The sequence below is a fragment of the Lagenorhynchus albirostris genome, chromosome 9 (assembly GCF_949774975.1).
Source record: "Lagenorhynchus albirostris chromosome 9, mLagAlb1.1, whole genome shotgun sequence".
In the NCBI taxonomy this organism is placed as follows: domain Eukaryota; kingdom Metazoa; phylum Chordata; class Mammalia; order Artiodactyla; family Delphinidae; genus Lagenorhynchus; species Lagenorhynchus albirostris.
In genome coordinates this window covers 88217834-88240781 of record NC_083103.1, presented here as the reverse complement: position 1 = coordinate 88240781, position 22948 = coordinate 88217834, and the positions used below count along the sequence as shown (strand labels likewise).

Sequence of the window (22948 nt, the reverse complement as noted above, 5' to 3'; positions counted from 1 at the left end):
GGGTTCCACAATGCACTTAGTTGTCATGACTCCTTAGTCTTCTCTAATTTCTAATAGTTCCTCAGTCTCTCCTTGTCTTTCTTGACCATGACCAGTGCTGGTCAGGTATTTTGTAGACTGTCTCTCAGTTTGGGTTTGCTGGATGTTTTCTCATGATTAGATTAAAATGATTGCTTTTTGGGAAGAACATCACAGAGGTGAAGTGCTCTTCTCAGGGCATCATATGATGGGGTGCAGGTATTATGGCTTAATTATTGGTGGAGTTAACCTTGATCTGTGGATTAAGGTGGTGTCTTTTGGGTTACCCCATTATAAAGTTACTATTTTTCCCCTTGAGATTAATAAATAAATATTTTAAAGATATATTGAGTCTATATATACCCTGTTTCTCCTTAAACTTTCACCCATTAATTTAGCATTCGTAGGCAGATCTTGATTGCAGCAACAATTACTGTGATGTTCTAACGGTGAGCTTTCATTTCCCTCATTCCTTCTACAGTTATTAATTACAACTCTTCAAGAGTTGTCCCTTCTTCCTCTCTTATTTATTTACTCATTAAACTATTTGTTTATTTTTTACAATACTGTCATATTATATTCATCATAAGTATTTATTTTATTCTTTGGGTTATAATTCAATACTATTGTTATTTATTTTGATGCTTAAATAGTTCCAGCTTTGGCCACTAGGAGCTAATTCAGGTTGGCTCCTGTATCCTTTCAACATGCCCCCATCCTTATAAAATTTCATTTTAAGTATTTCCTTATCTCTTGGTACCAGATGTTCCAGGCTCATCTTGTACTTTCCTGCCCCATCCCATGAATCAACTGCTTTTCCAAGGAGCCCTGATTCCTTTTTTTTTTGTTTGTTTTTGCGGTACGCGGGCCTCTCACTGTTGTGGCCTCTCCCGTTGCGGAGCACAGGCTCCGGACGCGCAGGCTCAGCGGCCATGGCTCACGGGCCCAGCCGCTCCGCGGCACGTGGGATCCTCCCGGACCGGGGCACAAACCTGCGTCCCCTACATCGGCAGGCGGACTCCCAACCACTGCACCACCAGGGAAGCCCGCCCTGATTCCTTTTACAGAGGAATGGTATTTAGAAACCAAGACTAAGACCTAGATGTACTCACTGCAACTGGGCTGTCACTGAGTCTAGGCCCTGTCATCAAACAGAGGAAATATACATATGAATGCTTATCAGTGTACACACACACACACACACAGACACACACACACACACACACACTCCTACATTTGTTTTTGTGCCTGTCTATATGTATATGTATTAAGAAAAAACAATAACCCATGAATTCATACTGATACTTCTCACTCCAATTCAGGGTTCAGACTAGCATTATTTTGATACTATTTTTATTCATACATGATTGACTAAACAACTCTGACAAAATTTTGAAGGTATAAAGAAGTTTTTTTCCTCTGCGGTAATTTGTCATTTGTATGGGAGTAATTGGTGGGAGTAATTGCTTGAACTCTCACTCATAACATACCTTGAATTTGTCAGATCAATCAAGATTTTCAACATTTCTTGAGCACAGTAGGGAAAAGACAAATCTTTCTCAAAGAACCTCTTAGCTTCACAATTTTAAGATATGAAATCATAAGAAGTTTTTGAAACAAAATGACAACTAGTCCTTCAACATGGTGTATGAATTATAATCAAATCCAAAAACCATTTATGTCTTGCCAACTTTGGACTAGGCATTACACACTTGGTATTTTTGTATATATTATCTCATTTAATCATGATGACAGCCCTGTGAGGTATGAATGTCCTTACCTTACAAAGGGGGAAACTGAAAGTAGTTAACCGAATTGCCCAAATATCTACAGCTGCAAGTAGCTTAGCCAGTATTCAAATACAGGGCCTTTGAACTCCAAGCCAGGTGTTCTTTTTGTTTTTTTTTACTATACCACAGATGTTCTAAGAACGTCACTAGTCAGAGAAGTTGTTTTTATTTTTTTTGTTGTAAGGCCTCATAGTCAGAGAAGTTTAATCCAACTTAAAATTGGATATAAGGCTGTTATAAACCCAGGAAAAATTCTTTACATTATATAGAGATGAGAGATTTTCTAATTTATCCCTCTGCTAGCAGAAGTCGACAAGTGAGGGCTTTCTCATCTCTACAATATTGAATGCTATGTTAAAAGCATCCTTAATAAATGAATGGGAATAATTAAGATGTTTGCAAAGTAAATGTCAAATATACACCTACATTCATTTTAGAAATCTATATTGATTTTAAGAATGTGTTAAAATAGACACATCTTGTCCTTTTCATGTGAAGATGATTTATGTTCCTATCCCTACAACGCTAAGGCATGTATTCCAAGTTTTTACTTTAACGTTAGTTTTGAGATTTCCTGATATATCCATATTTTCTCACCTGGTTTCTGTGTGGCCTAAAATGTTGATAGAAGAGAGTGTTTGGGGTAGAGTCTCTAACCACATTAATTAGTGTTGACTGACTCATGGAAATCAACTTGGCCTTAAAAGCTGAGTCTTCTAATTACCTCTTATCTAACTAGTAACAGACCATGGATGTATTTGAAAACAGTATTAGAACTACTATTATTGTTTTCTGCTTTATATTTTGAAAGTGACTGACCTGAATCTTCATGATAACAAAAATCAATTATTATTACTGTCGTCACTAAATCACATAAATTATCAGTGCCCAATCGTCATTAGCAAAGGGCTAACGTTTTAGGAATAACAGGGCCTTCCTTACACAGAGTAAATAAGCTGATTACTGTCTGATGGGAACAAAGCACATTAGTGAATACTGTCGGAGTGAAATAGATCAAACATTAGCATGCATACAAATCATCTGGGGAACCTGCTAAAATGCAGATTCTGATTCAGTAGGCCGAGGGATGGGCTTGAGAGTCTGCACTTCTAACAGACATCCCAAGTGATGCTCATGCTGGTCCCCAGACCACTCTTCCAGTAGCCGGGAAATAAAGAATGAAACGGAGGTTTTGAAAAAGATACAGGTGTTAAACAGTTTGTCGCTGTTTATTGTTGCAAAATAATTATAATTACTAAATACTTTCAAGATTTAATATTTAAATAACAAAGACTAAATAGAAGTCGTTAGGTAAACAATTTAAATCATTATTTTAAAAAGGAAAAAAGCAGCCAAAACACTGAAAACCAGTCTTCAAGCTAAGAGAAAGTAAATGATTTCTAGGAATCAACACAACCAAGGCAATTTTTAATCTCCAGCAGTGTGTTATAATGTCTAATTTATAATTTTAAAAATCCTCCTACAGAGAAGCAGATGGTTTTAGGGTTAAATTTATCCTTGTTTCTAAAATTACCAGTAGAATTCAGATATCCAGTCTTGCTGAAGAGTTACACATCTTTTGTAGTTATTATAATAGGAACGAAGAAGACAATTATGAGGAAATGAAAGCGGACAAATGAAAGGTAGTAGAGTGTGGAGACGGAGCTGACCCACTGCACAAACTGAATACCGATCAGCCAACGCTGACGTCACTGCATACCTTGTTGCCCACCAGCAAGAGGCCAGCTGCACAGTTTACTTCCAAACACCAGTCACTCCCTCCCTACCTGACAAGAGGACACAAGAACAATCATCACAGTTGAGATGAAATGTGATTCTGCTGACCACTGTGAGACATCTATTTGTTCAATGAGAGAGTTCAGTGAGCTAAGAAGCAAGTAAACGCTCTTCCTCAGCCCAAAATGGAGTGGGGGAGGCGGAGGGAGGTGAAGAGGGGAAACACAAAACAAAAGGAAACAAAACCCTTTGAGCTGTCTTCCATATTCCAGGCTTAATGTGCGGCTAGTGCTAAGTAGGCTTGAAGGATAAAGACAAGGTCTCATTGTGTTTGCTGATGCAAAAGCTCTTTCCACATTTTACATAATACTAGTGGCAGGAGGATAACAAATGGAAGACTTCTAATAAATATTTCACTAACAAAACCTGCTTCAGCCTCTCCCACCCTTTTTTGGTTCCAGGGCACAAAACTAGAATTATATATACAGAAACCCTGTCTCAAGGTCTTCTAATAAGCAGGAAGGTTGTTAGAAGCAGTCATGAGAGATGATGGGCTACTCAGAGATCATAGGTCAATTCAGAAAGGAAGCATTCCTCTTGGGCTAAAGACAAGTGACTTGTGATGCACAGGTCAGATTAATCAGGCTTATATCACATTACTAATTACACTGAAGGTCCCTCCAAGGGAAAAAAAAATTAATTTACATCAAGCAGAGACAATTTAGAATATAAATGATAAACTTTCCTTGTACCTCTGAGATTTGTATTAATAAGGCTTTAAACCTTGGTAATTAAAAAAAAAAAGACACGGTGGGGGGGTTATATGGCTATCAAACTTTTCAGAATTTGTTTTCACATGGAATCAATTATACACTGAATACAAATAATAGCTACCTTTTATGAGTGTTTACATGGTGCCAGGAACCTTAATTAACAATTTATTTGGGACTTCCCTGGTGGTCCAGTGGGTAAGACTCCATGTTCCCAATGCAGGGGGCCTGGGTTCAATCCCTGGTCGGGGAACTAGATTCCGCATGTATGCCACAACTGAGAGTTCACATGCCACAACTAAGGAGCCCTCATGTCGCAACTAAGAGTCTGCATCCCACAATTGAGAAGTCCACATGCTGCAACTGAGAAGTCTGCATGCCGAAACTAAGACCCAGCACAGCCAAAATAGATAAGTAAATAAATAAATATATTAAAAAGCAAAACAAAAAGCCCCCAATTTATTTAACAAAATCTTAGCTAGCACTAACTATGTACCAGGCACTGTTCTAAGAACTTTGCAAATATTAACTAATAACCACTATGAGATATGAACTTCTGTCATTCCCTCTTAACTGATAAGGAAACTGAGGACAGAGAGGTTAGGTAATGTGTCCAAGGTCATGCAGCTAGTAAGTGCAGTGCCAGGGTTCAAATCCAGGTAGCCTGGCTCTAGAGCCCATAATCTTACCTATGACCTCTCTGTGTCTAACATTATCACTAATCCCTACAATGTTCCTGAGAAGTGGATTAATCTCTGTTTAACAGATTTGGAAACCTAGGCTCAGTGAGGTTAATTAATCAGCCCAAGGTCACACAGCTACTAATGGCACAGCCAGAACTTGTACCAGTACTGTCTGATATCAAACTCCACATTCTTTATGAGAAGCCTTGTTTGAATTGTGATATTTTCTGAAAACCTCCTCCGAGTAATTCATACATATTAATTCTTATCTAAGTATTCATTATAAACATTTCAGATTAGGAAAGTTGAAGAATAAAACTAAATGTCCTTCATCTATTTACTCTCAAGTTAATGCCTAAATAGTCATAGCCAAAATAGCGTGGAGGAAACAGTACTGCAATTATCAAAACCAATGAAAGGGACTTCCCTGGTGGTGCAGTGGTTAAGAATCTGCCTGCCAATGCAGGGGACATGGGTTCGAGCCTTGGTCCGGGAAGATCCCACATGCCACAGAGTAACTAAGCCTGTGTGCCACAACTACTGAAGCCCGCGCGCCTAGAGCCCATGCTCCGCAACAAGAGAAGCTACCACAGTGAGAAGCCCGCGCACCGCAATGAACAGCAGCTCCCGCTTCACTGCAACTAGAGAAAGCCTTCACACAGCAACGAAGACCCAATGCAGCCAAAAATAAATAAATACATTTATATATAAAAAAAAAACTAATGAAAGCCAAAATTTCTTTGCATTCTGCCTCTTACTCTGAATATCCTAACACTCGTATTTTGCGATGGCTGTAGGTCTCATAATTGAGGCGATGAGCACACACAGGTGTGGATGAATTCATGGCCCACCAGTGTCTGACGTTTTTACCCGCTGGAGGAGCATAAACGAGAAGCTGATTTCAAAACCAAGTTTCTGTATTTATTAAAATGAACCACGTCTGATACTTCTATTCCATTTTCTGTCTTATAAAGAGACAAATGTTTTGGTTTGCACTTCTCTTCAACTTCAACATACAAGATGGTTAAAACAGTTCATTTATTCAGCCCATTTAGCAATTAAAGAGATCTTCATAAGCAGAATAAACAGAGATAGTATAATTTGAGAGAATAATTCTGTATTTTATTCTGAGGTTTTGTAATTTTTCCATGGAGCCCCATCTTTCCTACATGTATTAGATTTCTTTAAAATTCAAGAAGAATCCTCAGAGATCAGAAGATGATATTTTTAAAGGGAAGCAGGGCCATAAAAAAGTTATAAAAATCTATGGATTAAAATAAATACCCTGGAGAAGTTCTTTTACAGCATTGGAACACATCTAAACTTCTGATGACATGTGGAATCCTCCATGATCTGGCTCTGCCTACCTGTCCAGGCTCTTTTCCTATCATTCCTCACTGGCACTTATGCTCCACTAGCCCTGGTCTGTAGTTTCCCTACACACTTTGAGTTCTCTGGGCTGCCTGCCTTTGCATGTGCTGATCCATTTGCCTGGAGCTGCCATCCCTACCTCACCCCCTCAACAAACTCTCCTCCTTTCTCCTTCTCTCCCCCAATTCCACCACAAATGCCTCCTTCTTAATCAAGTCTTAGCTAATAATTTCCCTGATTCTTCCAGGCAAGTTAGTCGTCCTCCCAGCCTCAAAGCCTGTATGACAGTTATCTTTTTATGTTATATTTACTTAAAGGTCTGGTTCTGGATTAACTCCTTAAGGTAAGAGCAGAGTTGAGTGTTTTTGTATTGCTGTTGTTTTTGTCTTGAAATATTTGAATCTCCAGGATTTAGCCCAGGAGCATAGTAGATACTTAATAAACATTTGCTAAAATTTGGGGTAAATGGTGGTGAGGATGACAGCGAAAAAAATGTGGGCAATAAGAAATTTGAACACTTAGCTATACTGCGTGTACATGTATATGTGTGTGTGTATCTACTTGTGAGATATGGAATTAAGGACACTAAATGTATAAATATAGAATGATGGAACCCAAAATTCAGTTAGTGAGTACTCCTTGAGGAATAACTGACAAACAATGTTTAGAAAATACAACATGGTGCAGTGGAAGAAGCCAGATACTGTGGTCAGAGAGATCTAGGCTTGAATTCCAGGTCTGCTACTTATTATCTGAATTGCCTTAGGAAGTTATTTAATCTCTTTGTGTTTCAGTTTTTTCATCTGAAAACAGAGTACCTGCAAATAATGAAGGCTCAATAAATGTTAGCTGTGATACTAGCTTAACCAGAGAGAACAACTTTAGGTCTCTGAGATTTTACCTGTCTTCTAGATAAAAATTAGAAGGCCTTGAATTTCAGATATTCAAAAATAAAAATAGCAAAAACAAACAAATAATTAGATTTCACATAATGACAGAAATACTGGGTTTATCTACCTATACTATAGGCTAGAATTATAGAAGACATTATTACAGCCAGGCAAAACTTGGTTATAATCTTAATGGAATGTTCTGCATATTTTGTTTGCAAGGTTTTTTGATGTTCTATTTTGACACTGTAATTCCTATAGCATATGACTCCCACCTCTAACCTTTCTTTCTCTGCCTGAAATGACTCCCAGAACTCCTTTAAGGTATTGTTTTTGGTGCAAGTTTTGTTTTGGCAATAAAGGAATGTAAAGGTGAAGCAGGGGTTTCCCCTTCTTTCTACAGAGTAAAGAACTTCAAAAAAACAAGAGTCCTCTCTGAGAAGGACAATTTTAGGGCAGCTGATGCTTTCAAGGAGAAGTAAACAAAAAATTACAGTGAAGTGCACTACAGAAAGTTTGCAAAAAGGAGTGAAATGAATGAGACCAATGGAAGGGCCAAAAGAAGAAGGAAAACTGGGAGAAATGAACACACATTATAAATTACAGAAACACTAATACTGTATTTTTAAAACAAAAAAGATAAATCAGTATAAATCTTCATATATAATGGGAATGTAGCAAATTAACTTAAAAAACAGTCTTATTCAGGCAATTCCATTAGGAAAAAAAAAAAAATCACAGACTACAGAATGAAAAATCCATTACTTCCCTGAAACAAATGTGACATTGGCGTTTAAAATTAATTATTAAAATTAAAGTAAGTAAAAGTTAAAGTAAGTAAAAATTATTTGCCTTCTCTAAAATGCCCAAGTTGAAAATGAATGATAAATGGCATAGAAATAAACCAGTTAAATGTACAAATCAGAGGCTTTTCACTTATATTTTATACCACAGTGCAGCAAACTAAGGCAGTTGTTTTCTCCCTAAACTTAGTGAGTCCAGTGAGTATCCAACCTAGCTAGTCAACCACTTCTTGGTCAGCTTCTCTCATGTGGATGCCTCTGTCCCTCTTTAATACCCTAAGACAAAACACCACCGCTTACAACTTTGCTAAGCTTTTGCTCTGTGCCCCTTATTTTCTTCCAAACCCTAACCAGAATAAATCTCTCTCTCTCCTTCCCACACCTACAACCTCTACTGCTGTACTCTAGCACACACCCACATTTTCTTAATTGGAATACTGCATTAGGTTCCTGATTAGTCTTCCTGTCTTCAGTCTCACCCCCATCTCCCACCTATCTTCACTCTGTGGCCAGAGAGACATCTTTCTAACATGCAAATCTAATCATCTTGTCCCAGTCCCACTTCATCTCCATCCCCGCCTTAAAATTTCCAATAGGCTATGCTCCCTATTACCTACAGAATAAACTCTAAAATCTTTTTCATGGCCTTCAAGACCTTCATATTCTGACCTTCGCCTACCTGCTCTTCCTGTATCAATCCCCCATAACTACAGATCTTACATTTAACTAATATTGAGCAATGGTTCCTCACCATTACAATTTCAATCTCTTTCTCTCTCTTGTACCTGTGGTTATTTACATAGTTCACCTGTCCTACTTCTGTTTACCTCCCTGGCAAGCTTCTAACTCATCTCTCAAGCCTAGTTCAAAGAGTTCCTTCTTTGTGCAGCTTCCTGACTTCTCAGATAGACTGATGTTCCTACATCTATATTCCTATTGCACTCTGTACATATATTTTTTGGCAACTATTATATTGTATTTTCATTATTCTTATTTCCGCACCAGACTTTTAGGATCACAGGAAATGACTTTTTGATTTGTATCCTTAGTACCTAGCATAGCACAGTACCTGACACATAAATATTTATTGACTGAATGAGAGTTTTGGCCATGTGAAAAAGGAAACTTGGAATATAAAATATTTATAAAAGATTTTGCGAATTGTGAAAAGGGTAGGAGGAAAACTAGCAAAATAATCCTTAGTCTCCATGTTATAAATCAAAACCCTATTGTATCAGAAGAAGGCAAGGTGCTTCTCATTCTACTGCCGTTACCTCCTTTGTCATTCTTCTGTCTACAATCTCTTTGCAGCCACCAGTCATAATTAAGAGAGCAGGGTAGAACACCAGCAACCTATGCTACTCCTCCAGCCCTATCAGCCCCTCCAATCATCACACACTCAGTGGAGTGCCACAAAGGGGCCTGAACACAAATCAGACTGAGGATACAAATCAGACCCCAGTCGTAGTCCTGCCACAGTGTGCGTTGATAAGGAATTTATTTCCCTTACTTTTCATTATTACACATAGGACTAAGGAAATGAATAAAATACATTCTGAGAGAGCTTGATGTCATGGGTGGAGGCTCCTGAATCTCTGCCTGAAGGTCTGTTTCTGCACCCTGAGTGCCACGGCTCATATCTGATCACGTTAGAGCCAGCTGTGTCCCAGTTACCTGCTATTTTGATATTCATGTTGTTATCCAGCAGAAGATTTTCAGCCTTGAGGTCACGGTGCACAATCTTCCGACCATGACAGTAATCAACAGCAGACAGGATTTGCCAGAATTTGCGCCTCGCCTCAGACTCATTTAACCGGCCGTGGTTAGCAAGGTAGTCTGTAAAAGAAGAAAGAATTGAGAATTATTCACACACACCAAAAAACCCCACTATTAGTATTCAGGATTCTTTTTTTTCCTCTCAAAAAGTGCTTTTTAGAATCTCAAAATTAGTTAATAACAATAACAATAAAAGAATGAATGAAGGGAAATACAGCACACAGAGACTCAAATTCAAGGTCTTGGCTAAGTGCCTTTTCCTCTCTGTGCCTCAACTTCCTCAATCATAAAATGAGAGGGTTGGTCCTTTTTTTTTAATTGATGTATAGTAGATGTACAATATCATGTAAGTTACAGGTGTACAATATAGTAATCCACAATTTCTAAAAGTTATACTCCATTTATAGTTAGCCTATAAAATATAGGCTATATTCCCCGTGTTGTACAATATATCCTGGTAGATTGTTTTATACCTAATAGTCTGTATCTCTTAATCCTGTTACTCCTATATTGCCCCTCCCTCCTTCCCTCTCCCCACTGGTAATCACTACTTTGTTCCCTATATCTGAGTCTGCTTCTTTTTTGTTATATTCACTAGTTTCTTGTATTTTTTAGATTCCACATATAAGTGATATCATACAGTAAACAAACAACAAAAAGAGTTCTTTTAATAATGAGAGTTAGTGTTCAAGTAAAACGCTGTTTTCCAAGTTCCTTGCCCTGAGAAAAGTAATTCTAATCATATTTTCACTGGAGCCCAGATACGTGGAGAGAGCCCAAGACCAGACAATAGCAACTGGCATAATATCCACAGTACAATTCAAAATGCTTTTTTAGGTTAAGAGATACAAACTATCATGTATAAAATAAACAAGCAACCAGGATATATTGTACAGCACAGGGAAATATAGTCAATATTTTGTAATAACTTTAAATGGGGTAAATCTGTAAAAATACTGAATCAATATGTTGTAAACCTGCAATAATCATATTATAAATCAACTATACTTCAATTAAAAAAATGTCTTTTAAAGCCCAAACACTCTCTCTGTTCTTTGTTGAAAAATTTATTGAATATTTTTCCTAACCACATTTTAAAAATAAAATTTATTTAAAACAAAGAACATGAATAAATTCTGACATCTCATCAGAAGAGGGATATCTTTCCTTTAAACAACCACTCATGAAGTTATTGTACAAACCACCTGTAAAAGGAGATACGATGGTCCCTGAAAGTAACTTAAATAATTCTCACCCTGTTCTCCTAATCAGTGGAGCAATTCTGATATACCCCAAAACATGCAGACTTGTTCTCAAAACCATGTTCTTTAAAGAAATATACTGTGCAAGATACATTAGCTATTTTTGTGCTATGTTATAATATCTATTAAAGCAGTTTATTTGAAAATTAATTCTGTATGAATTAATTCTGTATGAATTCAATAAAACTAAAAACAATTTATTCAAGTTTTACCTGAAGATCTAAAAGCCCTCTGAAATGGTCTTTTGAGGGAAAGGGGGTCAACATAAACCTTGAAACGCTTTCCTATTTAAGATTATTTTATGAAGTTAGGAACTGTATGAATGAATGAATATTTATAGTCACCTTCACATATTTTCTGCTCCAGGCTTTGGTTTTACTAGTTTTTAAATTCCATGCCTTGGCTCATGCCATCCTCAATATTTATTATAAAATTTACTAACATTTGTAAAGTACTTTACAGTTTATAAAGCATGTTCATGTCACAGTATCTCACTTAATCTTCCTAAAAGCCCTCTATGATAACTACTACTCTAATTCCCATTTTGTAGATGAGGAAACTGAAGATCAGAGTCATTAAGTAATCTGGCTGAATTCAGACAACTGTTAAGTGAATGGCTGATCTGGAACTAGAAACTTTGAAAAAAACTGTTTTAAAACTGTAACAAGCTTCTTTACTAGACTCCTACTGAAATCCTAACTATCCTTCCAAAACCCTGCTCAAATGCCACTTTGCCCTAAAACAGTCCCTCATCACTCAGGTAGTAATCTCTTTCCTCTGAACTCCTCATCACTTATACCACACTGCCTCACACTTTAATTATCTGTATATGTATCATAATATCTCAATGTGCGTGCACATTTGGGTGCACATGCAGACACAAACAGCCCTAATTCTAACACTCTGTGTATAAGAAAATAAAAGATACCATCATTTAAGCTTCCTGAGGATAGGGGCCATGTCATTCTCTTCTGCACTCCCTACACTGCTTAGCACTATGCACAAAACAGCACAAGTGAAGTACTTACTAAATACTTGTCTGACTAATGTCTTAATATGGATGGTATCATGAAACGCTCCAAAAACAGTATTATAAAAGTGTGGAGTAGGAGTGCTATACTCTACATGTTATAGGCTTTAAATGTAACTGAACATTTTGTATATTTTTCTATATCTGCTAGTATCACAAACCAAGATGATCAGCTCGTCACAACTCCCCATTGCCTTTACAGAGCACACACAGTAGCCATTCATACTTGTGAAGGGGAAAAAAAGGATCACTTAAGAACTAATATGTAGACTTTTCAGCCAAAATGTCCAAACTGTTATCAGAGCGACTATGTCTAAGTAAACTGGCAAGTAAACAGTGTGCTTTCTATTCAAAAGAGTAAACCAGAGCCTCATTTCTATACTGGATGAGCTGGGAAATCTAATAAAGGATTGGATCCTTGGGCAAACAGAAATTCCCAAGGGGAATGCAATACGTTTTCTGTAAGGGATTATATTTTGGCTAGCTAGTAATATCTTTCCTAATATTCCACACAAATGCTACTTAAACTGTATCTATCACTAAATGAGACAATTTTTTCACAAATGATTGACTTCTCCAAATAGACAAAATTTCTTCCTGTTGAAAATTCTGCATCAATGGGTCAATGGGAAAGATTTTTGAGATTTCGACAACACAGAGAAACCTAACAGATCCAATGTGAACAAGTACAAGTTAATACATGTGGAAAAATAACCTGAACTATTGCCTACAAAATGAGTCTTGGGAAGCACAGTAGAATCTACAGTAATTGTTTTTTGAAGCGATCAGTCCAAACTGGAACCGCTACAGCCAAGGGGGTGAAAAAGCTTTGAAGCCTGGCAGGAAGGGGACTGTCTGAAAAACAAAGGTGTGGTATATCTGAACCTAAAATTACCGTTTGAAGCTACAGTCATCACATGTCAATAAGCCTGTAACACACAGTGAGAAAAATGACAACATCCATGTTCCAGAGATTAAGAGACCAACTATTTAAAGAGATGTTATTTTCACTTCTTAAGTGAAAATCTCAGCAAGTATTTAAGCATATCTATGATCTTCCCCACTCTTTGATTTCTGCAGTGTAAACATCCTCCAAAACTATACTATTTGCTGAGAGATGAGAAAGTAACTGAGGCAAAAACCTGTGGCTGCAAATTACATCAGTTTAGGTTTAGTATATCATCCCCATTGAGGGGCACTGTTATCAATCCAAGCTCAAATTAATGCACAAGGTCTAAAGAGAACATGCAAAAAGCACACATTTCACATTAAAAAACTACTTAATTATGGTAACAGAAAAAACTTATATACTATACATAGAGAATCTGAAAGATGCTACCAGAAAACTACTAGAGCTAATCAATGAATTTGGTAAAGTTGCAGGATACAAAATTCATGCACAGAAATCTCTTGCATTCCTATACACTAATGATGAAAAATCTGAAAGAGAAATTAAGGAAACACTTTCATTTACCATTACAACAAAAAGAATAAAATACCTAGGAATAAACCTACCTAAGGAGACAAAAGACCTGTATGCAGAAAACTATAAGGCATTGATGAAAGAAATTAAAGTTGATACAAACAGATGGAGAGATATACCATGTTCTTGAATTGGAAGAATAAACATTGTGAAAATGACTATACTACCCAAACCAATCTACAGATTCAATGCAATCCCTATCAAACTACCAATGGCATTTTTCACAGAACTAGAACAAAAACTTTCACAATTTGTATGGAAACACAAAAGACCCTGAACAGCCAAAGGATCTTGAGAAAGAAAAACGGAGCTGGAGGAATCAGGCTCCCAGACTTCTGATGATATTACAAAGCTACAGTAATCAAGACAATATGGTACTGGCACAAAAACAGAAATACAGATCAATGGAACAGGATAGAATGCCCAGAGATAAACCCACACACATATGGTCACCATATCTTTGATAAAGGAGGCAAGAATATACAGTGGAGAAAAGACAGCCTCTTCAATAAGTGGTGCTGGGAAAACTGGACAGCTACATGTAAAAGAATGAAATTAGAACACTTCCTAACACCATACACAAAAATAAACTCAAAATGGATTAAAGACCTAAATGTAAGGCCAGACACTATAAAAACTCTTAGAGGAAAACATAGGCAGAACACTCTATGACATAAATCACAGCAAGATCCTTTTTGACCCACCTCCTCCTAGAGAAATGGAAATAAAAATAAACAAATGGGACCTAATGAAACTTAAAAGCTTTTGCACAGCAAAGGAAACCATAAACAAGATGAAAAGGCAACCCTCAGAATGGGAGAAAATATTTGCAAATGAAGCAACTGACAAAGGATTAATCTCCAAAATTTACAAGCAGCTCATGCAGCTCAATAACAGAAAAACAAACAACCCAATCCAAAAATGTGCAGAAGACCTAAACAGACATTTCTCCAAAGAAGATATACAGACTGCCAACAAACACATAAAGGATGTTCAACATCACTAGTCATTAGAGAAATGCAAATCAAAACTACAAGATATCACCTCACATCGGTCAGAAGGGCCATCATCAAAAAATCTACAAACAATAAATGCTGGAGAGGGTGTGGAGAAAAGGGAACCCTCTTGTACTGTTGGTGAGAATGTAAATTGGTATAGCCACTGTGGAGAACAGTATGGAGGTTCCTTAAAAAACTAAAAATAGAACTACCATATGACCCAGCAATCCCACTACTGGGCATACACCCCGAGAAAACCATAATTCAAAAAAAGTCATGTACCACAATGTTCACTGCAGCACTATTTACAATAGCCAGGTCATGGAAGCAACCCAAATGCCCATTGACTGGACGACTGGATAAAGAAGATGTGGCACATATATACAATGGAATATTACTCAGCCATAAAAAGAAATGAAATTGAGTTATTTGCAGTGAGGTGGATGGACCTAGAGACTGTCATACAGAGTGAAGTAAGTCAGAAAGAGAAAAACAAATACCGTACGCTAACACATATATATGGAATCTAAAGAAAAAAAAAGTTCTGAAGAATCTCGGGGCAGGACAGGAATAAAGACACAGATGTAGAGAATGGACTTGAGGACATGGGGCGGCGGAAGGGTAAGCTGGGACGAAGTGAGAGAGTGGCAATGGACATATATACACTACCAAATGTAAAACAGATAGCTAGTGGGAAGCAGCTGCGTGGCACAGGGAGATCAGCTCGGTGCTTTATGTCCACCTAGAGGGGTGGTATAGGGAGGGTGGGAGGGAGATGCAAGAGGGAGGAGAAATGGGGATAAATGTATATGTATAGCTAATTCACTTTGTTATACAGAAGAAACTAACACCATTGTAAAGCAATTATACTCCAATAAAGATGTTAAAAAAAAAAACCTTATGAGTGTAATAGCAATTCTCTATACTAATTGCCTATGTGTGTATTTTTGATGACTGGATACAGTTTAAAAAATTCTTCTTTCCTATGTTTACATTTGTTCTGATTGTTAAGTGAAATTTAATTTTATGTTTGTTGGTTTTAATAAGAAAACTCTTTAAGGCTATATTTTGTATGTCCTCCCCCACCCCCCAATTTTGCTCTTACGGTAACTGATTTTTATTGTATTTTTACAAAAACCATGGTCTGTGACAGACAGGCCAATCAAAAAAATTGGTGTTTCAATACTGATAATTTGAGAAATACTGATAATTTGAGAAATACTGGGATAGACAAGTAAACAGGCAATTATAATAAACTGTGATAAAGGCTAGCACAGGAATAAATATATCCTAATAAGTATTTCTGCATTTTAAATTTAAAATTTTTTATTATAGAAGTTTCAAACATAAATGAAAGTAGAGAAAATATTGGGTCGGCCAAAAAGCGTCTTCGGTTTTTAAGTAAAAATAAAAGAGACATTTTTCATTTTTACCAAGAAGTTTATTGAACAATGTATTCACCCTTCTGTTCTACTACCTTCTGCCGTTTTTCAGACAAGTTCATAATTCTATCTTCCCAAAACTTTTTATCTCTTTGAGCAAAGAACTGTTCCAGGTGCCTTTTACAGTCTTCCAGGGAATTGAAATTTTTTCCATTAAGAGAATTTTGTAAAGACCTAAATAAATGGAAATCCAAGGTGCAACATCTGGTGAATATGGCGGATGAATCAGAACTTCCCAGCCAAGCTGTAAGTTTTTGCCAAAGAAACACGTGGTCTTGCATTATCCTGATGGAAGATTATGCATTTTCTGTTGACTAATTCCGGACGCTTTTCGTTGAGTGCTGCCTTCGGTTGGTCTAATTGGGAGCAGTACTTGTTGGAATTAATCATTTGGTTTTCCGGAAGGAGCTCATAATAGAGGACTCCCTTCCAATTCCACCATATACACATCACCTTCTTTGGACGAAGACTGGCCTTTGGTATGGTTGGTGGTGGTTCATTTCGTTTGCCCCATGATCTCTTCCATTTCACATTATTATTATTTTTTAATTATTATTTTTTTTTGTGGTACGCGGGCCTCTCACTGCTGTGGCCTCTCCCGTTGCGGAGCACAGGCTCCGGACGCGCAGGCTCTGCGGCCATGGCTCACGGGCCCAGCCGCTCCGCTGCACGTGGGATCTTCCCGGACAGAGGCACGAACCCGTGTCCCCTGCATCGGCAGGCGGACTCTCAACCACTGTGCCACCAGGGAAGCCCCCCATTTCACATTATTGTAGTGTCCACTTTTCATAGCCCGTCACAATTTGCTTTAAAAAAGGAACGTTTTCATTACGTTTAAGTAGAGAATTGCATGTGGATATACGGTCCAGAAGGTTTTTTTGCTTAACTTATGTGGAACCCAAATATCAAAGTGATTAACATAACCAAGCTGGTGAAAATGATTTTTAGAGCTTGATTTGGATCTTTTGAGTACGTCAGCTATCTCCCGCGTGGTACAATATTGATTGTTCCCAATTAATGTCTCAATTTGTTCACTATCAACTTCAACTGGTCTACCTGACTGTGGAGCATCGTCCAGTGAGAAATCTCTAGCACGAGACTTCGCAAACCACTTTTGACACGTTCGATCAGTCACAGCACCTCCTCTGTACACTGCACAAATCTTTTTTTGCATTTCGGCTGCGTTTTTACCTTTCTTGAAATAATAAAGCATATGCTGAAAATGTTGCTTTTTTCCTTCCATCTTTAATATTAAAATGGCTACACAAAAATTCGCCAATTTTGATAAGTCTTTTTAAAATGCAAGCTGATGTGACAACTGTCACATACAATCTAACAAAATTGTTTTGAATGAAGTTAAGGACAACTAAGTGCTTCCAGAGCCATCTTACGGAAAAAACCAAATGAACCTTTTGGCCAACCCAATAATATAATGAATCCTCCAGATTTAAAAGTTATCAACATTTTGCCATGCTTGCTTCATTTATCCTTTTTTCCTTCCTTTTCTTCCTTCTTCCCTCTCTCCTTTCCTTCCTTCTTCTTTTTTGTTGTAGTAACCTAAGGCAAATCATTTTGTTTCACCCTAAATACTTTTTACGTATCTCTAAAATAAATGGCATTTTCTTACACAACCACAGTACCATTATCACACCTAACAAAATGAACAACTCTTTTAATACCATCTAATATGCAGTTTGAATTCAAATCTCCCCAGCTGGTTTATTTGAGTCAGGATCCAAATAAGATGTATATTTTGTATTTGCTTATTTTGTCTTTGCAATCCTTTTATTCTGGAACAGCCCCCCACTGACACCCCCACCTTCCTTTTTTTTTCCCCATGCTACTGACTTCTTAAAGAAACTGGGTCAGCTGTCCTATAGAATTTCTGGATTTGTCCTTTGCTTCCTCATGATATTATTTAACATATTCTTCTATCTTCCATATTTCCTATAATTTGGAATTCAAGTATAAAGTATAGAATAGATTCAGGTTTAATTTTTTTTGGAGGGTGGCGAGAATATGTCATAGGCGCATCTACTTGGATAAATATAATGTGGTTCTCCTGCTTTTAGGAATGCTAAGATTGATCAGTGAGTTCGGGGGTGGGGGAGTGGTAATACCTTGATCCTTCAATTAAAGATTCTCGTCACTTTTCCTTGTAATATGGCCCTCAAGCTCCAGTGTACATCAGAACCCTTAGTGGGTTTGTTACAACAAATTACTGGGACCTACTTTCAGAGTTCCTGATAAAGTAGGTGTTGGAAAGGGCCCAGAAATTCATATATTTTTAAGAGGTGCACAGGGGAAGCTTAAGATATTGGAACAGGGGCCACACTGAGACCACAGCACTAATATTAATATTTATTGGTACCTTAATCAATTATTTCATTGGGGTTACGAAATTGTGAGTTTCTAATTTTGTTTTATTCCTGCTACATTTATTAGATGAAATTCTTCTGCTGTCAGTAAGGGCTATTTAGTTATCCTGAAATACAACTAAAACAGATCAAGAAGTATGAATGCTTAATTCTTCCTCATTAAGTAACAATTTTCAGAGTAAGAGGATGGCACACTAGCTACTTCCAATGATAACTAGTAAGATTTGTGTTTATTTTTTAGCTTGCTTTTTTTTCTCTCTCTCTTATGATTCTCTAAAGTATCATAATGACTGCATGGATTTTTACATGTTCTACTATTTCAATCAACTACAGTCATCGCTCGTTTTGATGCTCAAATTTTCCCATCTTTGACCAGTGGGAACCCCTTTATACTGTTTTTTTTTTTTTAAACATGACCACAGAAATAATGCCTTTGTTGCCTTCTGGCATAATAAAAATGTCTGACGCTTATCTTGAATACTTCCTGCCCCCAACCAGGAATCAGTAATTTTTTTCAAGAAGCCTTGGTTGTTTTTACTGGGGAATGGTATCTGGGTGCTCAAGGCACTTTCTACTACTGGGTTGGTACTGTTTCTAAGCCTTTTCAGGGACAGACTAGGAAATAAGTGAGGAAAAAAAAAATAAATGAATTCATTCCCTTTCAAATTTGGCATTATAGGAATTAGTTTTCTTTGATTTTTATATTTGTATTTCTTTTTCTCTTACATAAAAGATCCTGGTTCTTAACATTAACATAAATTACTTGCTTTATCCTACAATACATGAAATAGTTTCAAAATAGCTATACTAATACTACTACTAACAAGAAAATTACTGATGAAGTTGAAAAGCTAACATTTCTTTGCAGCTCTTTTTATCTTGACATTATATTGTCCTAAGAATATACTGTTTTATCTAAATACTACCTTTTAAAGTTACTTAAAAGCTAGTTCTGTGTGTTGTGTTGCTAACATGATATAAAGATAGTATATTTATGTGTTTGTTTACAAATATTAGGGGTTATCTTTCTTTCTCCTGTTTGATTTAACCTTATTTTTTGATCATGTAAAATACTTACCTGTTGTTTAATATGATGCTGAAGTTAAAACTATGTAATAAGGGACTTCCCTGATGGCACAGTGGTTAAGAATCCGCCTGCCAATGCAGGGGACACGGGTTCAAGTCCTGGCCCGGGGAAGATCCCACATGCCGCGGAGCAACTAAGCCCGTGAGCCACAACTACTGAGCCTGCATGCCACAACTACTGAGCCTGTGTGCAACAACTAGTGACGCCCGCGCACCTAGAGCTCATGCTCCACAACAAGAGAAGCCACTGCAATGAGAAGCCCGCACACTGCAAGGAAGAGTAGCCCCCCGCTCACTGCAACTAGAGAAAGCCCGTGCGCAGCAACCAAGACCCAATACAGCCAAAAATAAATAACAAACAAACAATGTAATAAGATATAGTCTGAGAAGACTTGCTTCCATCCCTGTTTCCTTCCTCTGCCTATAGGTAACTGTTTTTATTAGTGTTTGGTTTACCCTTTCTGTGTTTCATTTTATATGTGAAAATATGTACATATATCTCACACAAAAATGTTTATCCCTTCTTTTCTCCACTTCGTAGCATTATATAGAAATCTTCCACATTCCTTTTACAGCATTGCAGATACTTTTAGTATTTAATAGTACGGTGTTAAGATTGAAGGCTCAGGAGTCAGGCTGCCTGGGTTCAAATTCTGTCTTTACGAACTTGCTAACTATGTGAACTTAAGCAAATTACTTAACCTCCCAAAACCTTCATTTGGTAATCCAAAAAGGGGAATAATAATAGAATCCACCTCACGTAAAGATTAAATGAAAAAAAAGCAATTAAAAAAGAAAAAAACCTTTTCATGGTGCCTTGACACACACAAGTGCTCAAAACATTAGCTGCTATTATTTCAACTATGATTATTACTATTGTTGTTGTTATTATATTTTCAGGGGTTGACTCAGGCTACCTTCCTTTTCTAACTACTATCTACCCATTAGCCCCTTATGATATGTTTCACACTCCACCAACATTGCTCTAAAGTTCCTGGCAACTTCCCTAGGCTAAAGCCAATTACCTTTCCTCAGTTCTCATCTTTTATGACCTTTCAATTATATTTTATACTTAACTGGTTTCCAAAATAAACATCTCTCCCTGTTCGATTCCGTGTCTGTCTGGTTTTCCTCCATCTCTTTCACTAACTGGCTCTTCTTTCTCTTCTAACAACATAAAACTATCATAGTATAGTTCTGGCTTTTTGCTTTTCTTTTCCTATACTCCTTCCCTCTTAGAATTAACTCTCACCTTCCTGTGGGTAATCTTTGATCTGCTTTATTCTTAGCTGGATGATTTTAGTTTTCTTTCATACTCTTCTCATTCATTGCCTGTCTCAGCGATACCTCTTCAGTCACTCCAGTCAAAATATGTCTTAACATCTGGCCTGGAACTTTCTGGTCACAGACTCTATTGAGAATCTAATGAAAATTATACTTACATACAAACACACACATAAAATTTTATTTGCAATTTCAAGAGGGTCTATAAAATCTTAAGTTTAATCAAGGTTAGGAAATTCTTCCTTGGAGGATTTCATTCCCTGATTAGAAATTTTATAAAAATAACCTCCAGATCCGCCAAGCACATCTGACCTTTCAGCAGCTACTCTATTGTGTATTTAAACAGATTTTTCTTTCTGCTACTGCAGTGCTATCAAGACTGAGCTCATCCTTCTTTTTATAAACTTCATTACCACCTTCTAAGTCACTATAACTATCATCTTACAGTCACTCAACCTCAAAAATTCAAGAGTCATCTTCTACCAACCCCTGAATTAAGTATAGCTGAAGCCCCAATAAGTAGGTTTCAAGATTTAAATGGTATAATTAATCAGTGTTTTCATATTGCTTTTATAGATTGTAAGTCTAGATTTCAGAGCACAGTGTGTGACATAATAAATGCTCAGTAAATCTTAGTTGCTCTCAATATCATCAACATCAACATCATCATCATCATTATCACCACCACCACCACCACGTGGCATCCCTTATCTTTCCCCAGGGATAAGGAGCAGTTTTCCCAGCCTCTTATCAAAGTGGAGAAACCCAGCCAGCTGACTCTTCTCAAATTTCAGGAATGTCAGAATCTTTGAATGACTACCTTTAAGCTTAATGCTCTTCGGCCAGAAATTATTAGCATCCCTTCAAGCTGGAGCTGAGTAACAGTCCAAAAGATTAATACTTTATGCAATTAAATATTTAATGTTATGTTAAAAAGATTTAATTTGTAATTTCATCAATCTAATCTGGGAGTAAAGTAAAAAGGCTGATGCCAATTTAATATTTTATGCTTAAATAGCCTGAAAAAAACACCCCACCTCAGATAATTAAATCCCAGTCAGAGGTTCCTAACCCACAAATTTACAAAGACTTCACATTTCTAACTACTAAATTTGAAGAGAGATCGTGTTTTCAGGAATGTGACCATTATGAATCCTGAAGCTCCAGTAAGGTAATCAAAATTGGTTCATTTGTTCTCTTCAAAATACTTGGAAGATCCATAGTTTTCCATCCCAAAATTCAAATCTCTATTCATCTTTTTCTCTAACATTTCTTTCCTCTAATCAGTACAAAATATTACTATAAAATAAAACTCTATCTCACTGTAGATCAAGACTCTAGTCTTTGTCAATTTAGCCTGTGCTGGTTCTAACCAACTACTCTTGGAAAAAATATAATTAAGAAAGTAAGGTCCATTAAATAAAAACCTGAAAAACAGTCTTTAGCACATTAATATATGTACCACTTTACACTGTAAACACTAATAGAAAATGGATTAGGTGTATGGTCCATATTGAATTAGGATAACATGGGTTATCCTAATTTTAAATATTAGATTATAATATTACTTATACTATTAAATTACATTAAACTTTTAACCTTGAGATACATTTATGAATATGAAACTATAGATTTTAAAACATTTTGCTTTTTTCTGTTTGTTTTTGTAAGTATATAATCATTTCAAATTGGGTGTTTGTCAAAAATTAAAGGAAATTGTTGCTTGTGGTATATACTCTGGCAATTTAATTGTGCTTTCAGCAATTTCCCTACATTAGACTGTTCGCATCTGTTAGACTCTGAATCAGTTCTTCAAGCTATGTGGAACTACTGAAACAAACCACAATCTTCTGAGAAGATGAGTTTTTAGTTACAGACTTTAAAGTTTTAAAGATTATTTACAATCAACTCCTGTGACTCTACTTTTAAGTTTTCAGCAACAATTAAAAGCAAATATGGTCAAACTTTTCTAACATTACATATAAACCACACATAGAAGCCAACAGACTGCAATATCTGATGATAGTAATGGATGCAAACAAACTGATGACTTCAAAAAATTGTTGTATCTTTAAAAAACAAATAAGTAAAATAAATCTCTGATTTCCTTGTACCTAGGAAGATATCAAAATATAGCAGAAAAAGTT

General features: G+C 36.7%; 1 protein-coding gene across 9 annotated transcripts in view; it reads right to left on the bottom strand.

The window, feature by feature from the left end:
* The window catches only part of SIK2 (salt inducible kinase 2), a 132043-nt gene that overhangs the window by 38509 nt on the left and 70586 nt on the right, over window positions 1-22948 (bottom strand). For all 9 annotated transcript variants that reach the window (XM_060160361.1, XM_060160363.1, XM_060160364.1 and 6 more), the window contains exon 4: window positions 9737-9898. In XM_060160361.1, the coding sequence (XP_060016344.1) occupies window positions 9737-9898 (162 nt within the window). The remainder of the gene's footprint in view (window positions 1-9736; window positions 9899-22948) is intronic.